Source organism: Mauremys reevesii, linkage group 2 (assembly GCF_016161935.1).
Source record: "Mauremys reevesii isolate NIE-2019 linkage group 2, ASM1616193v1, whole genome shotgun sequence".
Lineage (NCBI taxonomy): Eukaryota > Metazoa > Chordata > Testudines > Geoemydidae > Mauremys > Mauremys reevesii.
In genome coordinates this window covers 170320802-170342290 of record NC_052624.1, presented here as the reverse complement: position 1 = coordinate 170342290, position 21489 = coordinate 170320802, and the positions used below count along the sequence as shown (strand labels likewise).

The 21489-nt window shown below is 44.7% G+C and overlaps 2 protein-coding genes across 6 annotated transcripts in view; one reads left to right on the top strand and one right to left on the bottom strand.

The window, feature by feature from the left end:
- The window catches only part of DUSP22 (dual specificity phosphatase 22), a 176611-nt gene that overhangs the window by 1032 nt on the left and 154090 nt on the right, over positions 1–21489 (top strand). The window lies entirely within an intron of this gene.
- The window catches only part of RIPK1 (receptor interacting serine/threonine kinase 1), a 63888-nt gene continuing 47753 nt past the window's right edge, over positions 5355–21489 (bottom strand). For 4 of the 5 annotated variants that reach the window (XM_039521397.1, XM_039521395.1, XM_039521393.1 and 1 more), the window contains 5 exons: positions 19391–19487; positions 14406–15020; positions 11702–11782; positions 9602–9754; positions 5355–8679 (listed from right to left, as the gene is read on the bottom strand). In XM_039521397.1, coding sequence (XP_039377331.1) covers positions 8393–8679; positions 9602–9754; positions 11702–11782; positions 14406–15020; positions 19391–19487 — 1233 coding nt within the window. In that variant the 3' untranslated portion in view covers positions 5355–8392. The remainder of the gene's footprint in view (positions 8680–9601; positions 9755–11701; positions 11783–14405; positions 15021–19390; positions 19488–21489) is intronic. The other variant, XM_039521396.1, reaches the window with a different exon arrangement.

Sequence of the window (21489 nt, the reverse complement as noted above, 5' to 3'; positions counted from 1 at the left end):
GTTATATCAGTATAACTATAACAGTTTAAATTCACATCTGAGCTTATACTGGCATACCTTTCCTATTGTGAGGGTGTAGAGAAATTGCTGTCCAGCAATGGGGACCCCGGGGGGTAGGGGGCAAAGGGTCACATGACCCTCCCAAAATGCCAGAGGAGTGGGGCAAGGCCTACAGCTGGGGAGATGAAGGGCCAGAGTCAGAGCCTCTCCTATTCCAGCCTCCTCTTCCGGCCATGCTGCCTGGTGTGGCATGCAGCGGCTGCACTCTCTAAGGCAATCTCTGGCCACACTGCTTGCCTGGGACAGCCCAGGCAGGCAGTGTGGCCGGAGGCTGCCTAGGAGAGTGCATTAGTGGCTCCACATATGCCAGGGAGACTGGAGTAGAGTCTCCCCCACCCACCAGCATAGGCGGCAGGTTTGTATAATTTTTGGTGGGGCCCAAAATGGTGGTGCCCCCCCGCTCCCGCCCTGTAAGCCGATATAAAATGAAGCTACAACGCGTCAGTGCCACAAGATTACAAGGGTCAATTAAAAGTGGAAAGTCAGAAGCAGCACTTGCCTACTTCAATATACAGTATTATATTTTGTTGCATCTGTTGTGATGAAGTGGGAATGTTCTTAATATTTTCTCTGAATACTGTGTGGGTGCCTCAGTTTCCCCTGCAAGATGCCAACTGAAGGTGTTAGGGACAAAGAGATCAGGTGGCCTCCTTGTCCAGAAGAGACACAGAGGCCAGAGGAGGGAGTGTCAGTTTGGAGCTGGCTGGGGAAATTGGGAGAGACCCAGAACTTGGTTCTGGGCTCCCCACCCCCCAAGATGGACCTGACAGAGGGGTTCTGTTTTCTGTACCAACAAGCTCTGTTTAAACTGTGTTCCCGTCATCTAATAAACCTTCTGTTTTACTGTCTGGCTGAGAGTCACATCTGACTGCAGAGTTGGGGTGCAGCGACCTCTGGTTGCCCCAGGACCAGCCTGGGCAGACTCACTTTGGAAAGTGCATGACGTGGAAGGGCATGCTGAATGCTCCGAGGTCAGACCCAGGAAGGTGTAAGCTTCTTGCCCTGGAGACAGTATGCTCCGAGAGAGGAGGCTCCCCCAGAGTCCTGACTGGCTTTGTATGGAGATGTTCCAAAGCATCACAGCATCCCCTTCCACACCGTGCACTTCCCAGAAGTCCGCACAGGCACTGACACTCCCTCCTCCGGCCTTTGTCTCTTTTCCAGGCATTAGGAGGCCACCTGATCTCTCTGTTCTCCAACACCTTCAGTTGGCACCTTGCAGGGGAAACTGATTTGGGAGAAATGAAGTAAAAGCTGCCCAAACCGAGCTTGAGCACTCCTGAATTTTGAGGTGTTCAAATCTGGAAGGCAGGTGCTGGGGGTGGAGAGGGCTGTGGGCTCCATGGGGAGCATGGCAGCAACTGTCTGGAGCTGCATGGAGCCAGATACGCTGGTCTGAGTGGCACAGTAAGCAGTTTGGGGTTGGAGAAGAGGTAGGGAGTTCCGGGGCAGTCAAGGGACAAGGAGCAGGGGAGTTGGATGGGGCAGAGGTTCAAGGGGCAGTCAGGGGACAGGCAGCAATTGGATAGGCATGGGAGTCTAAGAGGTTTATCAGGGGACAGGTAGGGGTGCGGTCCTGGGGGAAGTTGGGTGGGGTCTCAGGAGGGGGCAGTTGGGGACAAGGAGAAGGGAGGCTTAGATAGGGGCAGGGGTCTCGGGAGGGGGTAATTGGGGAACAAGGACCAGTGGGGCTTAGATAGGGGGTGGAGGTTCTGGGGGCACTTGGGGCAGGGGTCTGGGGAGGGGCAATCAGCGGACAGAGGCTGGGATTCAAAGGGCTCTGGGCTGCTGGCAGCCGGGGATCCCAGAGCCCTTTAAATCCCAGCCCCGGCTGGGAGTCAGAGGACTCTGGGCTGCCTGCAACCGCAGGGAGCCCAGAGCCTTTTAAATACCAGCCGGGCCAGGAATCAGAGGGCTCTGGGCTGCCCACTGCGGCGGGGAGCCCAGAGCCCTTTAAATCTCAGCCGCGGCTGGGATTTAAAGGGCTCTGGGCTGCCTGCACCCGCGGGGAGCCCAGAGCCTTTTAAATCCCAGCCGCGGCCGGGAATCAGAGGGCTCTGGGCTTCCGCTGCAGCAGGCAGCCCAGAGCCCTCTGATTCCCGGCCGCGGCTGGGATTTAAAGGGCTCTGGGCTGCCTGCAACGCGGGAGCCCAGAGCCTTTTAAATCCCAGCCGCGGCCGGGAATCAGAGGGCTCTGGGCTTCCCACTGCAGCAGGCAGCCCAAAGCCCTTTAAATCCCAGCCGCGCCGGGAATCAGAGGGCTCTGGGCTGCCTGCACGCGGGAGCCCAGAGCTTTAAATCCCAGCCGCGGCCGGGAATCAGAGGGCTCTGGGCTTCCCGCTGCAGCAGGCAGCCCAGAGCCCTTTAAATCCCAGCCGCGGCTGGGATTTAAAGGGCTCTGGGCTGCCTGCAACCGCGGGGAGCCCAGAGCCTTTTAAATCCCAGCCGCGGCCGGGAATCAGAGGGCTCTGGGCTTCCCGCTGCAGCAGGCAGCCCAGAGCCCTCTGATTCCCGGCTGCGGCTGGGATTTAAAGGGCTCTGGGCTGCCTGCAACCGCGGGGAGCCCAGAGCCTTTTAAATCCCAGCCGCGGCCGGGAATCAGAGGGCTCTGGGCTTCCCGCTGCAGCAGGCAGCCCAGAGCCTTTTAAATCCCAGCCGCGGCCGGGAATCAGAGGGCTCTGGGCTGCCTGCAAACGCGGGGAGCCCAGAGCCTTTTAAATCCCAGCCGCGGCCGGGAATCAGAGGGCTCTGGGCTTCCCGCTGCAGCAGGCAGCCCAGAGCCCTCTGAGTCCCCGCCGCGGCTGGGATTTAAAGGCTCTGGGCTGCCTGCAACCGCGGGAGCCCAGAGCCTTTAAATCCCAGCGCGGCCGGGAATCAGAGGGCTCTGGGCTGCCTGCAAACGCGGGGCCCAGAGCCTTTAAATCCCAGCCGCGGCCGGGAATCAGAGGGCTCTGGGCTTCCCGCTGCAGCAGGCAGCCCAGAGCCCTCTGATTCCCGGCGCGGCTGGGATTTAAAACTCTGGGCTGCCTGCAACCGGGAGCCCAGAGCCCTTTAAATCCTAGCCGCGGCCGGGAATCAGAGGGCTCTGGGCTTCCCGCTGCAGCAGGCAGCCCAGAGCCCTCTGATTCCCGGCGCGGCTGGGATTTAAAGGCTCTGGGCTGCCTGCAACGCGGGAGCCCAGAGCCTTTAAATCCCAGCCGCGGCCGGGAATCAGAGGGCTCTGGGCTGCCTGCAGCGGGAGCCCAGAGCCTTTAAATCCCAGCCGCGGCCGGGAATCAGAGGGCTCTGGGCTTCCGCTGCAGCAGGCAGCCCAGAGCCCTCTGATTCCCGGCCGCGGGGATTTACTCTGGGCTGCCTGCAGCCGCGGCCGGGAATCAGAGGGCTCTGGGCTGCCTGCGGAATCACAGGGCTCTGGGCTGTTTGCTGCGGCGGGCAGCCCAGAGCCTTTTAAATCCCAGCCGCCGCCGGGAATCAGAGGGCTCTGGGCTTCCCGCTGCAGCAGGCAGCCCAGAGCCCTCGGATTCCCGGCCGCGGCCGGGATTTAAAGGGCTCTAGGCAGCCCTGGTGGCGGCGGCGGCGGCGGCAGCGGCGCTGGAAGCAGGGGAGAAAAAATATTGGTGGGGCAGAGCCCCTGCCTGGGATTTATTCATGGGGCTAAAGCCCCAGAGCCCCATATAAGTCGGCGCCTATGCCCACCAGGTAACATGGGATGGGGAGGGGTCGGGGAGAGCACAGGGCCCCCAGGCTAGGAGTGGAGCGGTGATGAGTCACATGGGGGGTCACATGGGGAGGTCACGTGCCCCCTTTAGCTGGTGTCTCCTTTGTGTCCCTCCCACTAGTGGCCTCTCCCCAGGTCCAGCAGAGTGGGAGTTAAAGAAAACCTTTGGGTTCAGCTAGCCCAACCCCACTATACCTGCAGCCAATGCCAGACCTGGAGGGGAGCGAAAAGAAGGGAGCCTGACTCATTGGGAGCTGACTGGTGACGAGGTAGGAGTTCTCTGCCTGCCTGAAGGGACAGAGCAATAACCTGCCAGCCAGCACAGCCACTTGAGGCAAGTAAGGGGAGGCTGCAAATAAGCCCCAGCACTTGGGGCAACTGAACTAGTGGGGTCATGCCCCAAATTGAAGAGACATGTAGGAAGTAGCCCAGGGAAGCAGATCTTGACTCCCTGCCCATCTCCCCTGTTCAGGGGTTGATTTACACAGGGCCCTGTGGAACCTGGTAGAGAGGTAGGGTCTGGGTCCCCCTACCACTCTCTCTGGCCTTGCAGACTAAAAGACCAGCAATATAGCCACTGGACTGCTCGGACACAGAAGACCGTATCACACCCATAAAGACATCCCTTAGGCCTTGTCTATCCACAAAAGTTTGTACCTCTTTAACAATATCAGTATAGTTTGTGAGGGTTGTACCCCATTGTGAGGACATAGCTACACTGATATAAATGTGCTTCCACATATAGCTTATTCCTTATATGACAAGGGGAATAAGTTATATCAGTATAGCTGCATCCACACTAGTGGTATAACTATTTTGGTATACAGATTTCAGACTGGTAGCCTTGTTAGTCTGTATCAGCAAAAAGAACGAGGAGTACTTGTGGCACCTTAAGAGACTAACATATTTATTTGGGCATAAGCTTTAGTGGGCTAAAACCCACTTCATCGGATGCATGCAGTGGAAAATACAGTAGGAATATATATATACACAGAGAACATGAAAAAATGGGTGTTGCCTTACCAACTCTAATGAGACTAATCAATTAAGGTGGGCTATTATCAGTAGGAGAAAAAAACTTATATAGTAATAATCAGGATGGCCCATTTCAAACAGTTGACAGGAAGGTGTGATAACAGTAGGGGAAACATTAGCATGGGGAAATAGTTTTTACTTTGTGTAATGACCATCCACTCCCAGTCTTTATTCAAGCCTAATTTAATGGTGTCCAGTTTGCAAATTATTTCCAATTCTGCAGTTTCTTGTTGGAGTCTGTTTTTGAAGTTTTGTTGTTGGAGGATTGTGACTTTTAGGTCTGTAATTGAGGGACCAGGGAGGTTGATGTGTTCTCCGACTGGTTTTTGAATGTTTTAATTCTTGACGTCTGATTTGTGTCCATTTATTCTTTTGCGTAGAGACTGTCCGGTTTGGCCAATGCACATGGCAGAGGGGCATTGCTGGCACATGATGGCATAGATCACATTGGTAGATATGCAGATGAATGAGCCTCTTATGGTGTGGCTGATGTGATTAGGTACTATGATAGTGTCCCTTGAATAGATATGTGGACAGAGTTGGCAACGGGCTTTGTTGTTGCAAGGTTCCTGGGTTAGTGTTTTTGTTTTGTGGTGTGTGGTTGCTGGTGAGTATTTGCTTCAGGTTGGGGGGCTATAAGCGAGGACTGGCCTGTCTTTGATATAGTTATACAGGGTACAAAACCTCTATGCAGACCAGGCCGTAGATAAACCAAAATAGGTTGAGGTCAACTGAAATAAGCATCTCCACACTTTTGCATCAGTGTAACTAAATCAGTTTAAAACCTATGCTTTTAATTAAATGGTGCAGCTCTTTGTGTAGAAAAGCCCTATATTTACAGGCACAAGCTAGTCTTATGAGTGTCTGCACAGGTGCTTGCCTGGGGTTAATGAAACTGTTTTTTTAAACTGATCTAAGTTATATCTGCAACTTCTGTGTTTGGACAAGCTCTAAGTCTCACATTATCTTCCAATGCAGAATGAAGCCTTGAGGACCAAATTTTCAGAGGTGCTGCACACCCTCCGACTCCTACTGGCTTCAATAGAAGCAGCAGGGCCTCAAAGAGCTAATTTAATTTTTTGTTTTAATTTCTCTTAAATTTTTCCACAAAAAACTTTGAACAATTTTCATGGAAAAAGTCAGGTTTTTTCACCAGATCTCATGTTCAGCACCCCTGAAAATTTGGCCGTTAGCCTTTATGGTTGCAAAGTCAAAGATTGAAAACAAGTGTAACTAATGCAGTGATATCTGCTCAAGCCTGCAGAGATACTGAAACAGTAGTTCTTAGAGAAGTGAACTGCCCCATTCATTGCAAGGTGTTACTTCTGAAGCCTAACAATAACATTTACATGTAAACATGGAGAATTATTTTGGCATTGGTCACTGTGTGCAAGAAAGAGGGAATTATCTTGTTATACATTATTGCTATGGTTTTCCTTCGGGTGACAGGAGTCTGGCTTGTGGGCAGAACGTAGAAGTGTATCATAATTTTTATTTATTTTCCCCAATATGATTCCTTGAGTGGACATCCTGGTTTTACTGGGTTGTCCCTGTTTTGTGTGTCAGCCTTTGGGCCCTACATAATTTGTCTGAAACCAAAGTTTTGTCTTGCACAATATAGTGCACAAACTCGCTCTTGTGTTGGCTTGGCTTGCCTGTGTCCCTAGGAGGGATCCTGCTCCTGGGAGTTGGAAGGCAGCTGGCATGAGTGGGGTTGGACAGCAGAACAGAGTCCAGGGAGATCCACGTGGACCCTAAGGAAGCTAAAGGTTAAGTGGGTAGAAGACTGCTCCTTTTTAGCAGGGATAGGAGTTAGACAAACAACACCCAGCAAATACGATGGTAGGAAATGCCACAAGTTGAAATTCTTGAGTTTCCTATGAGTTTTAGTCTCATTTACTCAAGAATGGAGCTCTATTCACAAACGATAGAACGGTCAGCACATTGCCAATTGAAAACTATAAATTAACGCAATACATTTCCAGGGCTACTAATCAAAGGTTGTGTAGCGAAGGCTATGTCTACCCTGCAATCAGGTGTGATTGCACCACAAGTTAATTTCGCTAACATGATTAAAAACAGTAGTGAAGATGCACTGGCTTCAGCATGGGCTGTATGAGCACCCCAGGGAACTTGGGTACATACTCGCATTGCTAGTCTGCACTGAAGCCTGTGCTACTACATTTACACTGCTATTTTTAGTTAGGTTAGCTAGATTAAAACTAGCATGGGTAGGCCTAGCCATGCTGCAATCACACCTCCAATTGCAGAGTATGTGCACTTCTTATTTCAAAGGTAGTGGGGTTCAAAGCCTGTTAAGACTTATTAGAATTCATATTAGCTTTTTTTGTCATGATAGGATAATTATTTTTGTCACTTTTCAACAGCCAAAAGGAGAATTATCTGATCCAAAAACTTTGATGGAAGTTCATATATTTGTGGTTTTGGTTCAGGTCACAGACACTGCCCTTCAACGAAGGAGTAGTTTGGTCTAATTATTCTTAGTTAGTGCATGCAAATTTGTGGGCCAATAATTTTTCCTTGTGGGTTCCATACTCCAAGAAAGTCTGTAATTTGTATGCTCTATCTCCAGTGTGACTAGAAAGTTCATGCCTCCATTTCTGGTTAATTAACCTGAAATGAAATGCCTGATTTTCCAAACTTTCCAAGTTTCAAAGTCTTTGCTTTGGCTTAGGTACATATTATTTTTCCTTTCCCTTTTCATAACGCATACATTCCTGAATTTACTCCCATCACAGAATGAAAACTACATAAATAATAAAAATACATTATTATAATCCTGTGAGAAGACATTTCTTCTAATGTCAATTTACACAGTGGTTTCTATACTTGATAATCATTATTGCTTTTACACCAATACTTTGTATCTTTTTATACTTCTGTATTTTTATTATAAAATTTATTTTTTATTAAAGTTATAAAAAGAGCATTTAAAAAAAATAAGGTGATGAATATAAGGCAATCCAAGGTCTGACGATCTCCTGTGGATATTGGCTGTGCTTAGAAGAGTTGAGGCATTTGGTTTTGTTTTCAGTCCAGGGCTTAAATGCGGTGTGATATCCATGATACACTCCCATTGATGTGAGTTTTGCATAAATGCCATGCTTCTTTTAGGCAGAAATGAAGGCACTTTAAACATAGCTATGTGCATGCTTTGAGGTAGCCATCCAAAAGTTCTGTGAAAAAATAGATCCAAATCTCCCCCGGCTTGCCAATCCCGTCTCTTCCATGTTATTTCTCATATCATAGACAATTCAGATTTTGTTTTAGCTTTTTATTGTGCTTGGACAAAGTTTATTAGATAACCTATTATCTTCACTGTAAAAAGGAAGAGCTTCCTTTCCTTCTCCCCACCGAGGACAGGCTTTTCATAGTTGCCCTGTCTTTTCAAAAATTAAATGCTTTAAGCTAAAGGATACTGTATACTGCTTGACAGAAATATGTGCATATTCTAGACAGGTGTCTTTCATACAGCATTTTTACAAGATTGTTTCATGTTCTCAGTAAGAGGATCTTCAGATAAAATACACAGCCATTTCCACCGAGGTTCCAGTCTTCCTAATCCTGGTTCGTTTTTATCAAATCATTGAGGAGATCTATTCTCTTGCAGTCATAGAGGGCTCTGGCCAGCTTTCCTACTGTAGGCCCTTTGTAGCCTTCACTCATAACCCATTTCTGCAGCATTTGGTAAACTTTTTCTTTGAGTCCATCTCGTTCGTAGTCATGGTCAATTTCATCAATCTGTGGCTCATTAAAGCCCAGTTTACGAGCACAGTGTTTCCACTGTTTAGCCAAGTTCTCTCTCACTAGATTCAGCTGTTTTTCAGAGAGGATAGAGGTGTTATCTGCAAAAAGAAAGACAAATATAAGAAGACAGCATTGTTTAAACTCCCCTTCTCTTTGAATGTCTCTCCCCAAAATATGGTCACTAGTAATGACAGGATTATAGGTGGCTTTCATGTAAGCAGTTGGTCTAGTGATTAAAGAGGAGGACTGGATGTCATGACACTCCTGGCTCTGCTACTGTTTTGCTTTATTGACCTGTGACATGTCTATCTCACAGTGATGATATGAGGCTTAATTAATGTTTAATGAATGTTTATAAAATGTTTTGATATCCTTGGATGAAAGATACTGTTATGACTTCTCGATTAAATACATTAAAAATATGCAGTAGTGATTTAAGCCAGTATTGACAAATATAAATACTATGGCCTTTTAAAATAGTCCTGCCCCTCCTGTACTGAAATGTTTGAACTCTCAGTCAGGACCACTGATCCTAGTTTTGCTTCCACTGTTCTGCTTTTTTTCTCTGTCTTTATGTACACATGCACATGTACTGGGGCTTGGTGACTCATGAAACAGTACACTGTGCTGACGTGCTTAATGTCAGCTTCAGGTTTGGTAGAGGCAGCTGGGGGAGAATATCATTTACGAGGTGATGAAACAGGGCGGGAGGGGGGAGGGAATGGTGTAGTAATACAAAGCAATGTTAGTACAAACAACCACTCATGATGATAACCTTAGGTATTGCATAACTGTAATGCTATGTAATAAAGGAGGACCCAAAATGCCTAACTTCTGAATACAACAGGGAGCAAGATGCACTGTACATTCACTAAAGATGGTTCTCAGAAAGAGACTGTTAGCCTTCAGATTGTGCCCCAAGAGTGAGGCGAGCAGGGACTAAGGAGTGGGGTGCACAAGGAACAGAGAGCTGATTGTAAAGAGGAGCATTATAAAAGAACGGAGAGAGATTGCTCTTACCAAATATACCCATGTTTTCATAATGTGCATAAGTGTTTTGCGTGTTGACTGGAACACTGCTTACGTACAGATTCTGTTCTTCAATCTCCATGTGATTGTAGGCTCCAATTTGAATTCCGGTACTGTTATATATGGTGTATTTTGCATTTTCATCTGTGTAAAGGCAGTTTAAGACTGATATATAATCAAGTACATGCAGTTTAGAATTCAAGAGATACGATGGCAAGGGTAAGGAAGAATAATTTATTTTGTATTTAAACCAAATACAGCCATGATGATTATTTTGTATTTAAATTAGAAATGGCCTTACTTTGGCCACTGCAAGAACTTTTTCATTATTAATGTATGATACTTCTGTACTGGGTGCTCTCCATGTGCTTTGGGTTTCACAAACAGAGGAAGTCACAATTCCTGCCCCTAGGAACTTGCATTCTGAATTGAATAGGTGATACAGTTCAGAGATACAATTCACTGGGTGAAAGATGAAAGTCAATCTCAAAATTTCAAAGTGGTGGCGATGGTCCTTTAAAAAAAAAAGTAAGTGCAGGGTATGGGGGGTGGGAAGGAAGGTTAAGAGAGATGGGGAGTTCTGAGTTCCTGACTTCAATGGTGCTACACTGATTTACATCAGCTGAGGATCAGGCCCCAAATCTTTTGTGAAATAGTTACTAGATTTAATATTACACATATCAGATTCAATATATACAGAACCTTATCTTTATATGGCTTCACTTTCACCTATGCACTAGCCATTACAGCAGGACTGGCTCTCGGGGAGAAGCATGCTATGTTCTGTGAATCTGCAAATGTACAACCCTTGCGCGCTAGAGAAGTCCTGGGCAGAAAGCTTCTGGGTGCTCTCCCACGGTTAGTGTGTCTCTGTCCTGTCCCCTCTGAGGGGCTGTACCTTGGAGGCACAATAGATTACTAAATTTCTGAATAGGCATGGCTGAGATTCTAAGGCATGAAGATCAGGAAGTTCAAAATGGCACAGTCCCTTACTATTGTACTAGAGATATGCTTATCATAATCAAGATAAGAGATGAGGAGGAGACCATATTAGTTCGTTTTATATCATGACAATAGTTCCTGGAAGATACTTAGCTAAATGTATTATAAATTGTCCTATGAGCAAAGCAAGGTCGAACAATTTTCTGTTGTTCAGAATTGACAATAAAATGGTATTCCTGCTCTAAAAAATGGCTATGTATAAATGGCCCCTTCAGATCTGCTTCCTGTATGTATCCAGAGTAACATCTGCATACCTTATTGAAAACCACAGTCATATTCAGTTTGTAAAGTGCCACATAAATTTACATTTCCACATACATGATTTTTAATCAATATCAGTAACAATTAACAGTGATAAATACAAAATTAAAGAGTAATGTCCCTGCCATTGGTGAATATGTAGCAATTAGGGATGTAAATACTGTTTAAAAAGTTAACCGTTTAAATGATTAAAAATATGTCGTTTAAATGGTTAACCGATTAAATGGCTCGGTTCAATCCGCTGGTGCGGCTGGGCCCACTCTGGCCAGCGCGGGGCTGCTGGGGTCAGCCGGCATTGGGCCACTGTGACTAGTAGGCCAGCCCAGGGTTAATGGTTAAGGTGGGTTAACCAGTAAGACTAATTCTTACCAATTAACTGATTAACCTTTTACATCCCTAGTAGCAATAAACACATTTGTGGTTGGTTAACTACTTCAACAGCTTCATTTTTAGTCAAAAATGCTTTTTTGAACAAAGCCTAAATACAAGTGAAAAATGAAGCTTTTGAAGTCTCAGATTTGGCTTATAGTTTCACTTCTCAAAGAAGTGAATCCAGGTATGAAGTCATGATTTCACAGTTCTGTAAAACCCTGGAAAATCATGCAGTTTGTCTCTCAGAGCCATGACACTTCATATCTCTGTACTTTATAACACATCTACATAGTGCTTAAAGATACCTTGTAAAACAATGAGACGTATCTCATTAACAGTTTTTAGAGAGAGAGATTTCAGTTTCACTTTTTAGTAAAGCTGGTCAAAAATTTTTGAAATCAGGTTAGCATGCATATGGTCTTAGTCGTTAGGAAATATCAATGCTACAGAATTTACCTGTGCTTATTTTGTGTTGTACAGGTGTAGCAGGAGTATATGCAAAATTCCCCTTCTTAAAAGGATTGGATTCCATTTTGCCTGAATAATTACAAAACACACAAATGCCAAAAGTATTTGGTAATCAAAAACCTAAAGGCACAAGTACTTCAAAACTGTTGTAATATTTATAAGAGTATAAGAACACAGTTAATGCTCCTAATACAGAGCGGGGAAAAGGTGCTGTTACCCAAAAAGCTAAGAAGCTTTTTAACAAATCCAATAAAAGTATATTTAATTAAACACATCATAGCTTAGTGAAGTGCATAACAACCTTATTGTGTGTCAAGATCCTCTAGCATAGACCCTGCATAGACACTGGCAAAGTGCCAGTGTGACCAATGGGATTCCACACAGATGTAACAGTTCCTTTGCTAGCAGATTCCAGTGCAGGATTAGAGTCTAGATATGGATTTGAAAATTCCAGCCTAAGGTAACACAACAAGTAAACAGAAGAGCTGGCAGGTCATCTTATTCTCAGGGCTTGCCTATATGGAGCCTTAGTGCGCAGCAAGCCAGGGTATGAAAGTACAGCACATTAGCATGCCATGCCCTAAGTCACCCTGTGAACCCTGCTGCCATGCACTTCTGTAGGGCACTTTGACTTACTGCTGCTTGAAACACTAAGCATGGAATTTTTAGCACGTGGCAGCAACATCCATAGGGCAATTTAGGCCACAGCAGGCTAGTGTGCTGTACATTCACATCCTGGCTTACCATGCACCAGATCTCTGGGTGGCCATGCTCATATAGTCTGGTATTTTCTCCACTATATCATGCTGCTTCCCAATAATCCCTTCTGCATTTCTTTTCTTTCTATCCAAATATTTAACTTTATTAGTGATTTTGAGAGTTACAATTTCCATCTGCAGATGTGACAGTCACAGCTCTCACAAACTCCTCTCAATCAATATATTGATATAGACAGCCATTGCAGACTCTCCATACAGCATTTTTTTGCATTCTCTCTGTCAACTATGTGGTACCTTGTGGTTTCTTAGTGTTAAGTGCTGAAAAGGAATGCCATACCCGGAAAATCCAGCATCAAGGGTAAGATGATTAATCTGTATACTACCTTGTCCTTTTCCTAAATGATTTGGGAGAAACTCAACTGAACACATGGTTATTGACCTGTTTGTTTATGTTTCTTTTTGCTAAACTCTCAATATTCTCTCCCTTCTCTGGCTCCATCGCCTTCTGTTCCTGAGGATACATACCTCACCTGCAATTGCTGAGAGGCATTGCCATAGCAGCATTAGATATAACCTGCTCTCTGTACAGCTAAGAGTATCAGCTTCCTGTTGGCTTGAATTTAGGGTCACTTATGAACATGGATCTTTCATCTGATACAGTATTGCTCTACCCAATCAAGCCACCAGAGCTGGAAAAGATTCATTGTCTGAAAGGTACCAAAAAATCCTCACTTTAACAGTTTCTGTGCTGCAACTGACCTGCAGTAAGATTCTGACTCATTTCACACACCTTTGTGAGTCTAAAAACAACTACCATTTGCTTCTAGCACAATCTGGTGATTGTTCTTGTTTATGGTTCTTTCACCCTCGATGGGTAGGGAGAGTTCATTAGTTATTTAGCTGCCCAACTTACTCCTGGGGGCATTCTGTGCCAAAAAAATAAAAATTCTGCGCATAATATTTTAAAATTTTGCAAATTTTATTTGTCAAAATAACACTACATAATCATGCCAGTTTCAATTATTTTGGTAATTTATTTAGAAATACCTGTCAGCAAGTATGTCTGTAACAATACAGACACACAAAATTTCCCCCAGGAGTAGAGAGTTAAAGAAACCTCTATGACAACCCAGTTCCTGTTTCTCTGACCACCCCACCCCAGAGCCCAGCTGGGGGGCCAGACACACCCCACCACGGCCCTCCCCCAGCCCAGATACCCATACCCTGTCCCTCCCCAGAGCCCAGCTACAGGCCCCCCCCCCTTGCCCAGACACCTGTCCCCTTCCTCCCCCGGAGCCCAGGGATCCAGAGGGAGAAACAGCCTGATGCTTGGTCCCAGGCTTGCACAGAGTTTCCTACACACTGCCCTCTCCTTCCCTCAGATCATGCTGGAAACTGCAGCTGCCAGGAACCCTCTAGCTCCCTCCTCCTCTCCACAGCAGTGTCTTCTATGTGCAAACTGGGCTCTGCTGAATCCAGTGGCCCCTAGTGGCGGCTAGCAGCACTGCAGCCCATTTCTGTGGGGGAAAGGAAATTCTGCATGCACAAAGTTAATTTCTGCAAAATTCTGCATTGTGCAGTGGCACAGAACTTCCCCAGCAGCACCAACTGGATAATAGCATGCAGTCAGTAGCTTGATTCTTCTCTCTCTTACACTGACGTAAATCAGGAGTAACTCAATTGAAGTCAATGGAGTTACACCACTGAAAACAAACATGAGAGGAGAATCAAGCCCACAGCATTTTAATGAACTGAAGTGATATAAAAGTATCAGGAAAACAAAAAGCAGTGGACCATAATATGTCTAAAGGAAAGCCTTTGCTACCAGCACCACAGCCTGAGAGTAAGAAATCAGCTGCTTGTTGGTATGTGACCTACAAAATGATCAGTGGCCATCTTACTTCTGGAAGATGACAAAAGGAGTACTGTTTGTGCTTTAGACAAAAAAGTAATAAGACAAATATCTCACCTACCTGTCTCTGTATTCGGGCTCTTTGGAAACCACGGTGTGGATGCTTTTGGATGCTGGTGTAGGCCAGATTCAGGTACAGGGGGTTTATTCAGACTAAATGTATTAGCTGAATTTGATCCATAGAGATCCTCTGTAGATCTTGTTATCGGATCTATAGGCCTTGTCCCACACATAATATTTGGATTGTATGGTACATTTTCCCATGTTGGAGTTGCTGCAGCTGCTGCTGGTGGTGGTGGTTGCTTTAAATGACTGTAATTGGTTATGTTACTATAGGGACTGGCTTTTGATTCTGTGCTTTCAGCTTTCAGATATAATTCATTCATCTGTGGAGCAGCAGGTGGAGTTGCAAATGGATCAAAGGATACCCTTCGTCTTCTTTCCTCCTCTCTCTCTTCAGCACTGTATACCAGAGGTTGGCTTTCTGAATTATCCATCCGGCTGCCATACTTATGATAATTTAATTCATCCTGCAATTTTCTTTCTAGGCTAATAGAGGCCTCAAAGGAGGTCTCACAGCTCTCGACAGGCTGGTTCGCTGGAAAGGGAGCAAACATGGCTTCATCCACATTGCCAGTCATGAGACCCTGAGAGCTATGTAGGGAATTGGGCTGATCTGCAGCATGGAAGGGAAATTGAATACTTGAATTATCCCATAATGCAAAGATACAACTATAGTTTTCAATTACATCTCAACAACACCATGGTAGAGTCTAGCATTTTTATATTAAAAACAGCTAAATAATTTATAACATGTAACCAAAGGTAACCTCTTCTAGAAAAGATAATACTGTATTTTACATTTTACTTAAGACCTTTTCATCTGAAATGATCACAGACCTCTTTATAAACTCTGGGTCTGACCATATTGAAATCAATGCCAAAAGCTCAGTGACTTCATTGCTACAAGACCGGATCCTATAGACAGTATGTATAGGGACAGTTAATGTTTCAAGCACCATTAAACTGCAGCCACCTCTAAGCAGAACATGGCACAGAAATACAATACAACATAACACATCAGGCCAAGAAGGGAAGAATGAAAGGTTTTGGACTTTAGAGGGCCTGGTTCACTAATTTACTTCCAATGGAGTTATACTGCAGAAAACTGGAGAGAGATAGTCGAGAATCAGACTCAGAATTTCACTGTAGGTGCTACTTTATACAGCACTAAAAGTCATGTTTCTTTCAATGGTCCTATCACAGAAATCTCAAATTAGCCTTCATAAATGCATCATTCTGTATTTTTAATTAACTTCGATTTTCAATCTCTGTCTAGCTTGTTCTTCTAGAGTTCAGAGAATACATTTTAACAAAGATCCATTTTATGTCTATGGGCAAAGAGGGAAGTAACCCATGATTTTCACCTAAACCTTACAGATAAATTTTGTCCTTGGATGGGTACACACAGCTTCCCTTAGAGACAACGAAAGGTTTGCTTGGGGACTGAACTGGATTGTTTGAATTCTAATTTAGAATTTTAGCTTGAGACCATTCTATAGCATCGCAAGACTGAACAAATATGTCAAAACCTGCTTTTTTATCATGTTATTTGATTATTTGTAGTATGGGGCTGAAGAGGATCTCCTACTGAGAATTAAATAGATTACAGCATCAATATGGAGCTTTGAAATTGTTGTGTAGATGCTGGGCATCACTGAAAATAATGGGACTCAAAAAGGCCACTGTAGCATTAGAACAAAGCTTGTATGGGACTTGATAGTCAGGGGATTGGTAATGATATATGGAATGTTGACCTTTCTATCTCTAGGATACATGTTTGAATCCAATCCAGGTTGGTGGTGAATGAAAACTATTACTATCTGATGGCTGCTACATGGTAAACGTGACTTGGTTGACTTACTCTGGTTTCAAGTGAATAAATATCACCATTGCAACAGGAAAAAACCAACCCTACCATAGCTGGCAACTGTCAGCACTCAACAGACAGGTACTAGATTGAATGTCATGGACTGTGAACTACCCTACTGTCTCTACAAATGATCCTCCAGGGCAGGCTTGAGGACTATTGGTGGGGCACTGTGGGACTCTTAGGCCATGTCTACATTCCACTTATGTCGGCAAAACTTGCGTCGCTCAGGGATGTGAAAAAACACATCTCTGAGTGACATAAATTACGCCAACATAAGTGGTAGTGTGCACAGCTACTGCCACTCATTGGGGGTGGCTTAATTATGTTAATAGGAGAGCTCTCTCCCGTTGGCACAGAGCGGCTACATGAGAGATCTGACAGTGGCACAGCTGCATCAGTACAGCTGTGCTACTGTAAGCTCTCTAGTGTAGACATAGCCTCAGAGCATGTCTACACTGAGTTTTAAAACCCATGGCAATGTATCTGAGGCTCAGGATGGAGCCTGGGCTCTGAAGCCTAAAGAGGCTGTAATGTCTACACTGTTCTTAATGCTATAGCATGAACCCGGGTCTGTACACCTGTGGCAAGGAGTCTCGGAGCCTGGGTTTTTAAAACACAAGCATATACATGCCCATACACTACCACTAGCTGCACTGTGTCCATTTGCTGGATAAAGAGAGGACTTTAATCTGCAAGGTTGTCAATGTATCACCTTTCACAAACACCACATTCACACCAAAGTTTTTTAAAGGATGAGAGAGTTTGTAACATGGTGCTGATATATTTTAATATTTTTCCTAAGAAAACATAACTTGCACATTAAAAATGTAGCCCTGCTGCTGCCCTACTAAAATCCATTACCTCTGCTGAAGAATGGTCTGAGTTGTTGCTAACCTGTCTTTGGGGTGAGGTTTGTCAGGCAGATAAAATGGATCACATAATCTAGTTCAGATAGTATTATCTTCAGAATGGTCTGAGCAAAAGAAAACTTTGCAGGAGTTTTTACTGGATTTTCTAACGTTGCTTATATGTGCCTGTGTGATGGCTGTGCCAACCTGCTTGTGATGGGGTGTGCATCCCACACTGCCCCTGCAAAAGCTGAATTAGGCCAGGTGGTCCCAATCTGCTGATTAGGCTGCAAACTGGAGCTTTTGGGCTGGAGGCACCTAATTGGAGAGTGGCTCACCTGTGCAAGAAATGGGGTGGGTGGGTATATAAAATGCAGGAAAATGGAAATGGGGGCTCCTGGGAAAATCTGTAGTCACTGCCTGGGAAGAAGGAGGAGTGTTTGGAGATAGCAGAGATGTGTAGCCTGTAGTTGCTCACTGGGAGAAAGGAGTGGTGAAGCTGACAGACCCAGAGAAGGAAAGAAGAGCCAAAGTTTAGGACAGGGCTCAGGGAAATGCAGCAAGGTATGGGATGGAACAGACCTTGACTGCTGATTAGAGGGTGCCTGAGCCAAAACATGGAGTAGAGAATGGGCCCAGGTTTCCCAACCAGCCACTGGGGAAGTGCATCGGAAGATTGCCTGAGTCTGTTTGGCAGAAGAGATGTCTTCCCTCCTCCTCCCCCCTCAAAAGGGGAAACCACAATAGTGATCTAGCTGGAGGGGAGAGTCATGATGAGGCCACAGCAACTCCTAGAGTGAGAGAGCAGCTGCACACAGAGGTGGAGGGATGGTTTGCAGCCTTGGGGAGAAGTGCTGATCTGGTGAGCTGATCCCCAGAATGGCCAGGAGGAGTCCTGTGGTGAGTAGAGCACCCTGTCACACTGCCACAGCTGAAAAAGGATTAACTGGAGCCTGAAAGCTATTAGTACTGCCTGGGAACACCGGGAAAGGGTGAGTCAAGCTCAAGGAGGCCTTAAAGGAAGGAGGTCAGGGCAGTTTGGAGGAGGCTCAGGAGAGAGGACATCTAATGTGCTCTCTGAGTGAGAGAGGACTGGCAAGAGCTAGGAAGAGAGGTAAACCTGGAAAGTGCAGCGGAGGATTAGCTCTGCCAGTCAGTGTCCTCAGGATGAAGGATTCTGAGAACTAGACAGAGAGCCTATAATCACATGTCTCACACTGCTGGGAGTGGTTTAATGGTATTCTTTTGGTTTGTTACTGCTTGACAGAGAGACCAGGACTGTATAAAGACCCCAGGAGGAACAGAAGACATTTGAGTTGATTATATATTATTTACCAGTTGTAGTGGACATTATTTGGGACTTTAAGGACAGTGGTGACCATGGAAGGAAGGGGACACTAGGGGAACCTGGCAAGGTCCCAACACAAGAGACCACCTAAAGGCCATAAGGGGTAACACTAGGATGGTGGGCCTTGTTACACAGTGCTACAGATTTGAACCCCTGCTAACAGGGCACTTGGGTGAAAGAAGTACAGACGCCTTCCACTACAGACATAGTGGTGTGGCCACATATAATTATCTACAACTATATACTTCCTCAAAGCTGTGAAACAAACCAGGATTTGAGCCGGTATGTGACAAAGGAAGGAACAGATGAATGGAGTAACCCATGACCAATCCCATGGTGTCCAAGGCAGAATCAATAGGGAGCAAGATCTCAAAACAAGTGACACGTTCTAGTTTTTCACTCTAGTTGTTCTCAGGGCACTGATAAGGTTGGACTGGGAAGAGAAGATAACTCCAAAAACTGATATAGCATGGAACTGAATCCTAAAGACCAAGCAAAAGTTTGTTGGTGTGAATCAACAGAGGGAAGGTTAAAGGATGTTGTTAAAGTGAATATATACTGTAATTAATAATGTGGCAATGGACAAATCAAGTATTGAACAAATGAAGTACAGCTGGAAAGAGAATACTTTCTTCACGGAAAGACAAAAGCACAAGAGTTTAAAAATAACTTTTTTTCCCCAAATGGTAGAGCCTGAAAATAGTGATCAAGAGATAGTGGTTTTTTGTGACTTGCATTTTAGAACAGCAGATAAATCTGATCTTTTTATTCAGTGCTTCAGATTCTCTCCCAAGTTCTGAACAACTGGGTCTGTTTGTTACAGCTTTTAATAATAATGGAATCAATTTTATTTGTCCCCAATTTTGCCCTAAGCAGGCAATATGAAATAAAGTGTTATGAAGTGATGTAATAATCACCTGTTTGTGCATGTCCGTTATTTGGAGATTCTGCGACAGAGTCTATCTGAAGGGACTGCATCCTTTTCACAAGTTCAGTTGGCCCAGGGTACGCTTTCTGTACACAGGAAAAAAATATCATGCAGCACATGCAAGTTTAAGCAAAGGAAGCATCTTTACTGTAGAAACCAAATGCATCCCCACAGTGACTGGCCCAAGTGAACAACTTGCATACATCTCATGTTCTTTGTTGGTAGAATGCTGGTGGACCACGAACATTGCTTTGCAGGGCTTGCTTACTAGTGAGGTTAAGTTTACAGACAATCAGTGTCTGCTTTCAAGGAAGGCAGGAATGATTACTATGAAAATATAGGGCATGATTCTCTGATCTGGCCAAGCTGTGCCCTTACTCACATTGACTACTACCTTAGTCCATGAGCTAATCCCATTGAACTAGACAGTGACTCACTGCGCTGCTCCCAATTCAGGGCTGTACCTACAGGTCAGTCTTATCACATTGCAATCTATAGGATTGCTTGCAGAGTAAGATGCTGCTTAAGGTAGAAGGGCATGATTCTGCTACCATTTTATGTATTTACATGTAACTGGAAAAAAATAATCCACAGCTATGGCCTTGTTCTGACAACAGTTTATATATGGGATATGGGGACAGGGAGCTTGGTGAAGATCTTTGGAAAGAATGTTTTAGTATTTCACTGCACTTTTACCTTGCAAACCCTTGTCTTCATTTCACAACGCTCAAGGAATAATCATCTTTACTCTGGCATTTTGATGTTCTAGCCATTCATGTCTTTTTGATGTCCTTACTCAAGTAAAACTTGAAGTCAAGTGCAGTTTTAGGACTTCTGGATTTGACCTGTTGCTCTTACTTGCACTTCTCAGAAAGTCATTAGTCACTGTCTTACCAGGAAGTCTTGTCACAAATTAAAAACCAACAATCTCTTCCAGGAAACTTATCTTGATCCCAGGTGTTCAAAGTTCAAAACTTCATTTTGGCCTTTTGTTAGGGCCCGATTCTGACACCCTGCTTATGTAACTGTATTACCCTGCTCCAGGGAAAAGTCCCATTGGTAAAGAGTACAGCATACTCCACTTTTGTCTTATTTCAAAGAGACTATTTGCAGAGAAGTGCTACTCAAAAATCAAACAGTAAAAAACTACAAAACTTATTGGTACAGCTTTGTTACTTAACCATATTCATTAGCTTGTATGTTGTATGATTATCTCCTACCCCTGGTCTCTTTCTGCCTTTAGACTTCAGCCATTTAGGGCAGGGATTGTTTCTTTTGTGCTTGTGCAGAGCCCAGCACGATCCTGATTGGTAGCACCCCAAAGCCCCATAATATAAAACATTTACTACTCAGAATTAGTATGGGTGGTAGAATCAGTTCCAAAAGAATATGTCTGTTTTGTCAACTTTATTTTGCAAAGCGTTGCTATCTTGCCAAAGAATACTGGACACACCTTCAAAGTCACTACCTGGATTTCCCAAATCAGAAATGTTTTAATTCTCCATCCTGCAATTTCAGGGAGAGGGGAAAGCATCTGACAAAACATGGCTGTATGGCAGAACAGCGGAACCATGGGGACACTTTCACTTATTAGTTTAAAATATTGGGGATGCAGTTCTTGTCACCTCCATATAAGTGGTACTTTCATTTCAGAGTTCAGCCACAGCATCAGGCCCTTAATGTCAGTAGGACTACTCCAATGAGTAAATGTTTTCCAGTGTGACTAAGGGCACCACAATCTGGCCCAAAACATTTGCCAGGAAGTAACTTGCCTTTCATTATTATTTCAAATCAGGAAAGCATCCTTCTGCACAACAGTTTGCAAGCTACATCCAATAGGAGGAACAGGGAACCAAGTTACAGCTGAGAGAGGACTCAAAACTTTGAATTTCCTGATTTTTTTTTTTAATTTAGATTACAGTAATGCTTGGTCTCAACCAGGTTCAGGCCTCTCTGTGCTAAGTACTATATAAACATATAGTAAACTGTATGTATTTAAAAAACTCAGCAATGACACTTCATAAACTGTGAACCAGATTCTGTCACTTTAACTCATGTTGAATAGTAGCTTGCTCAACAAATTGTCTC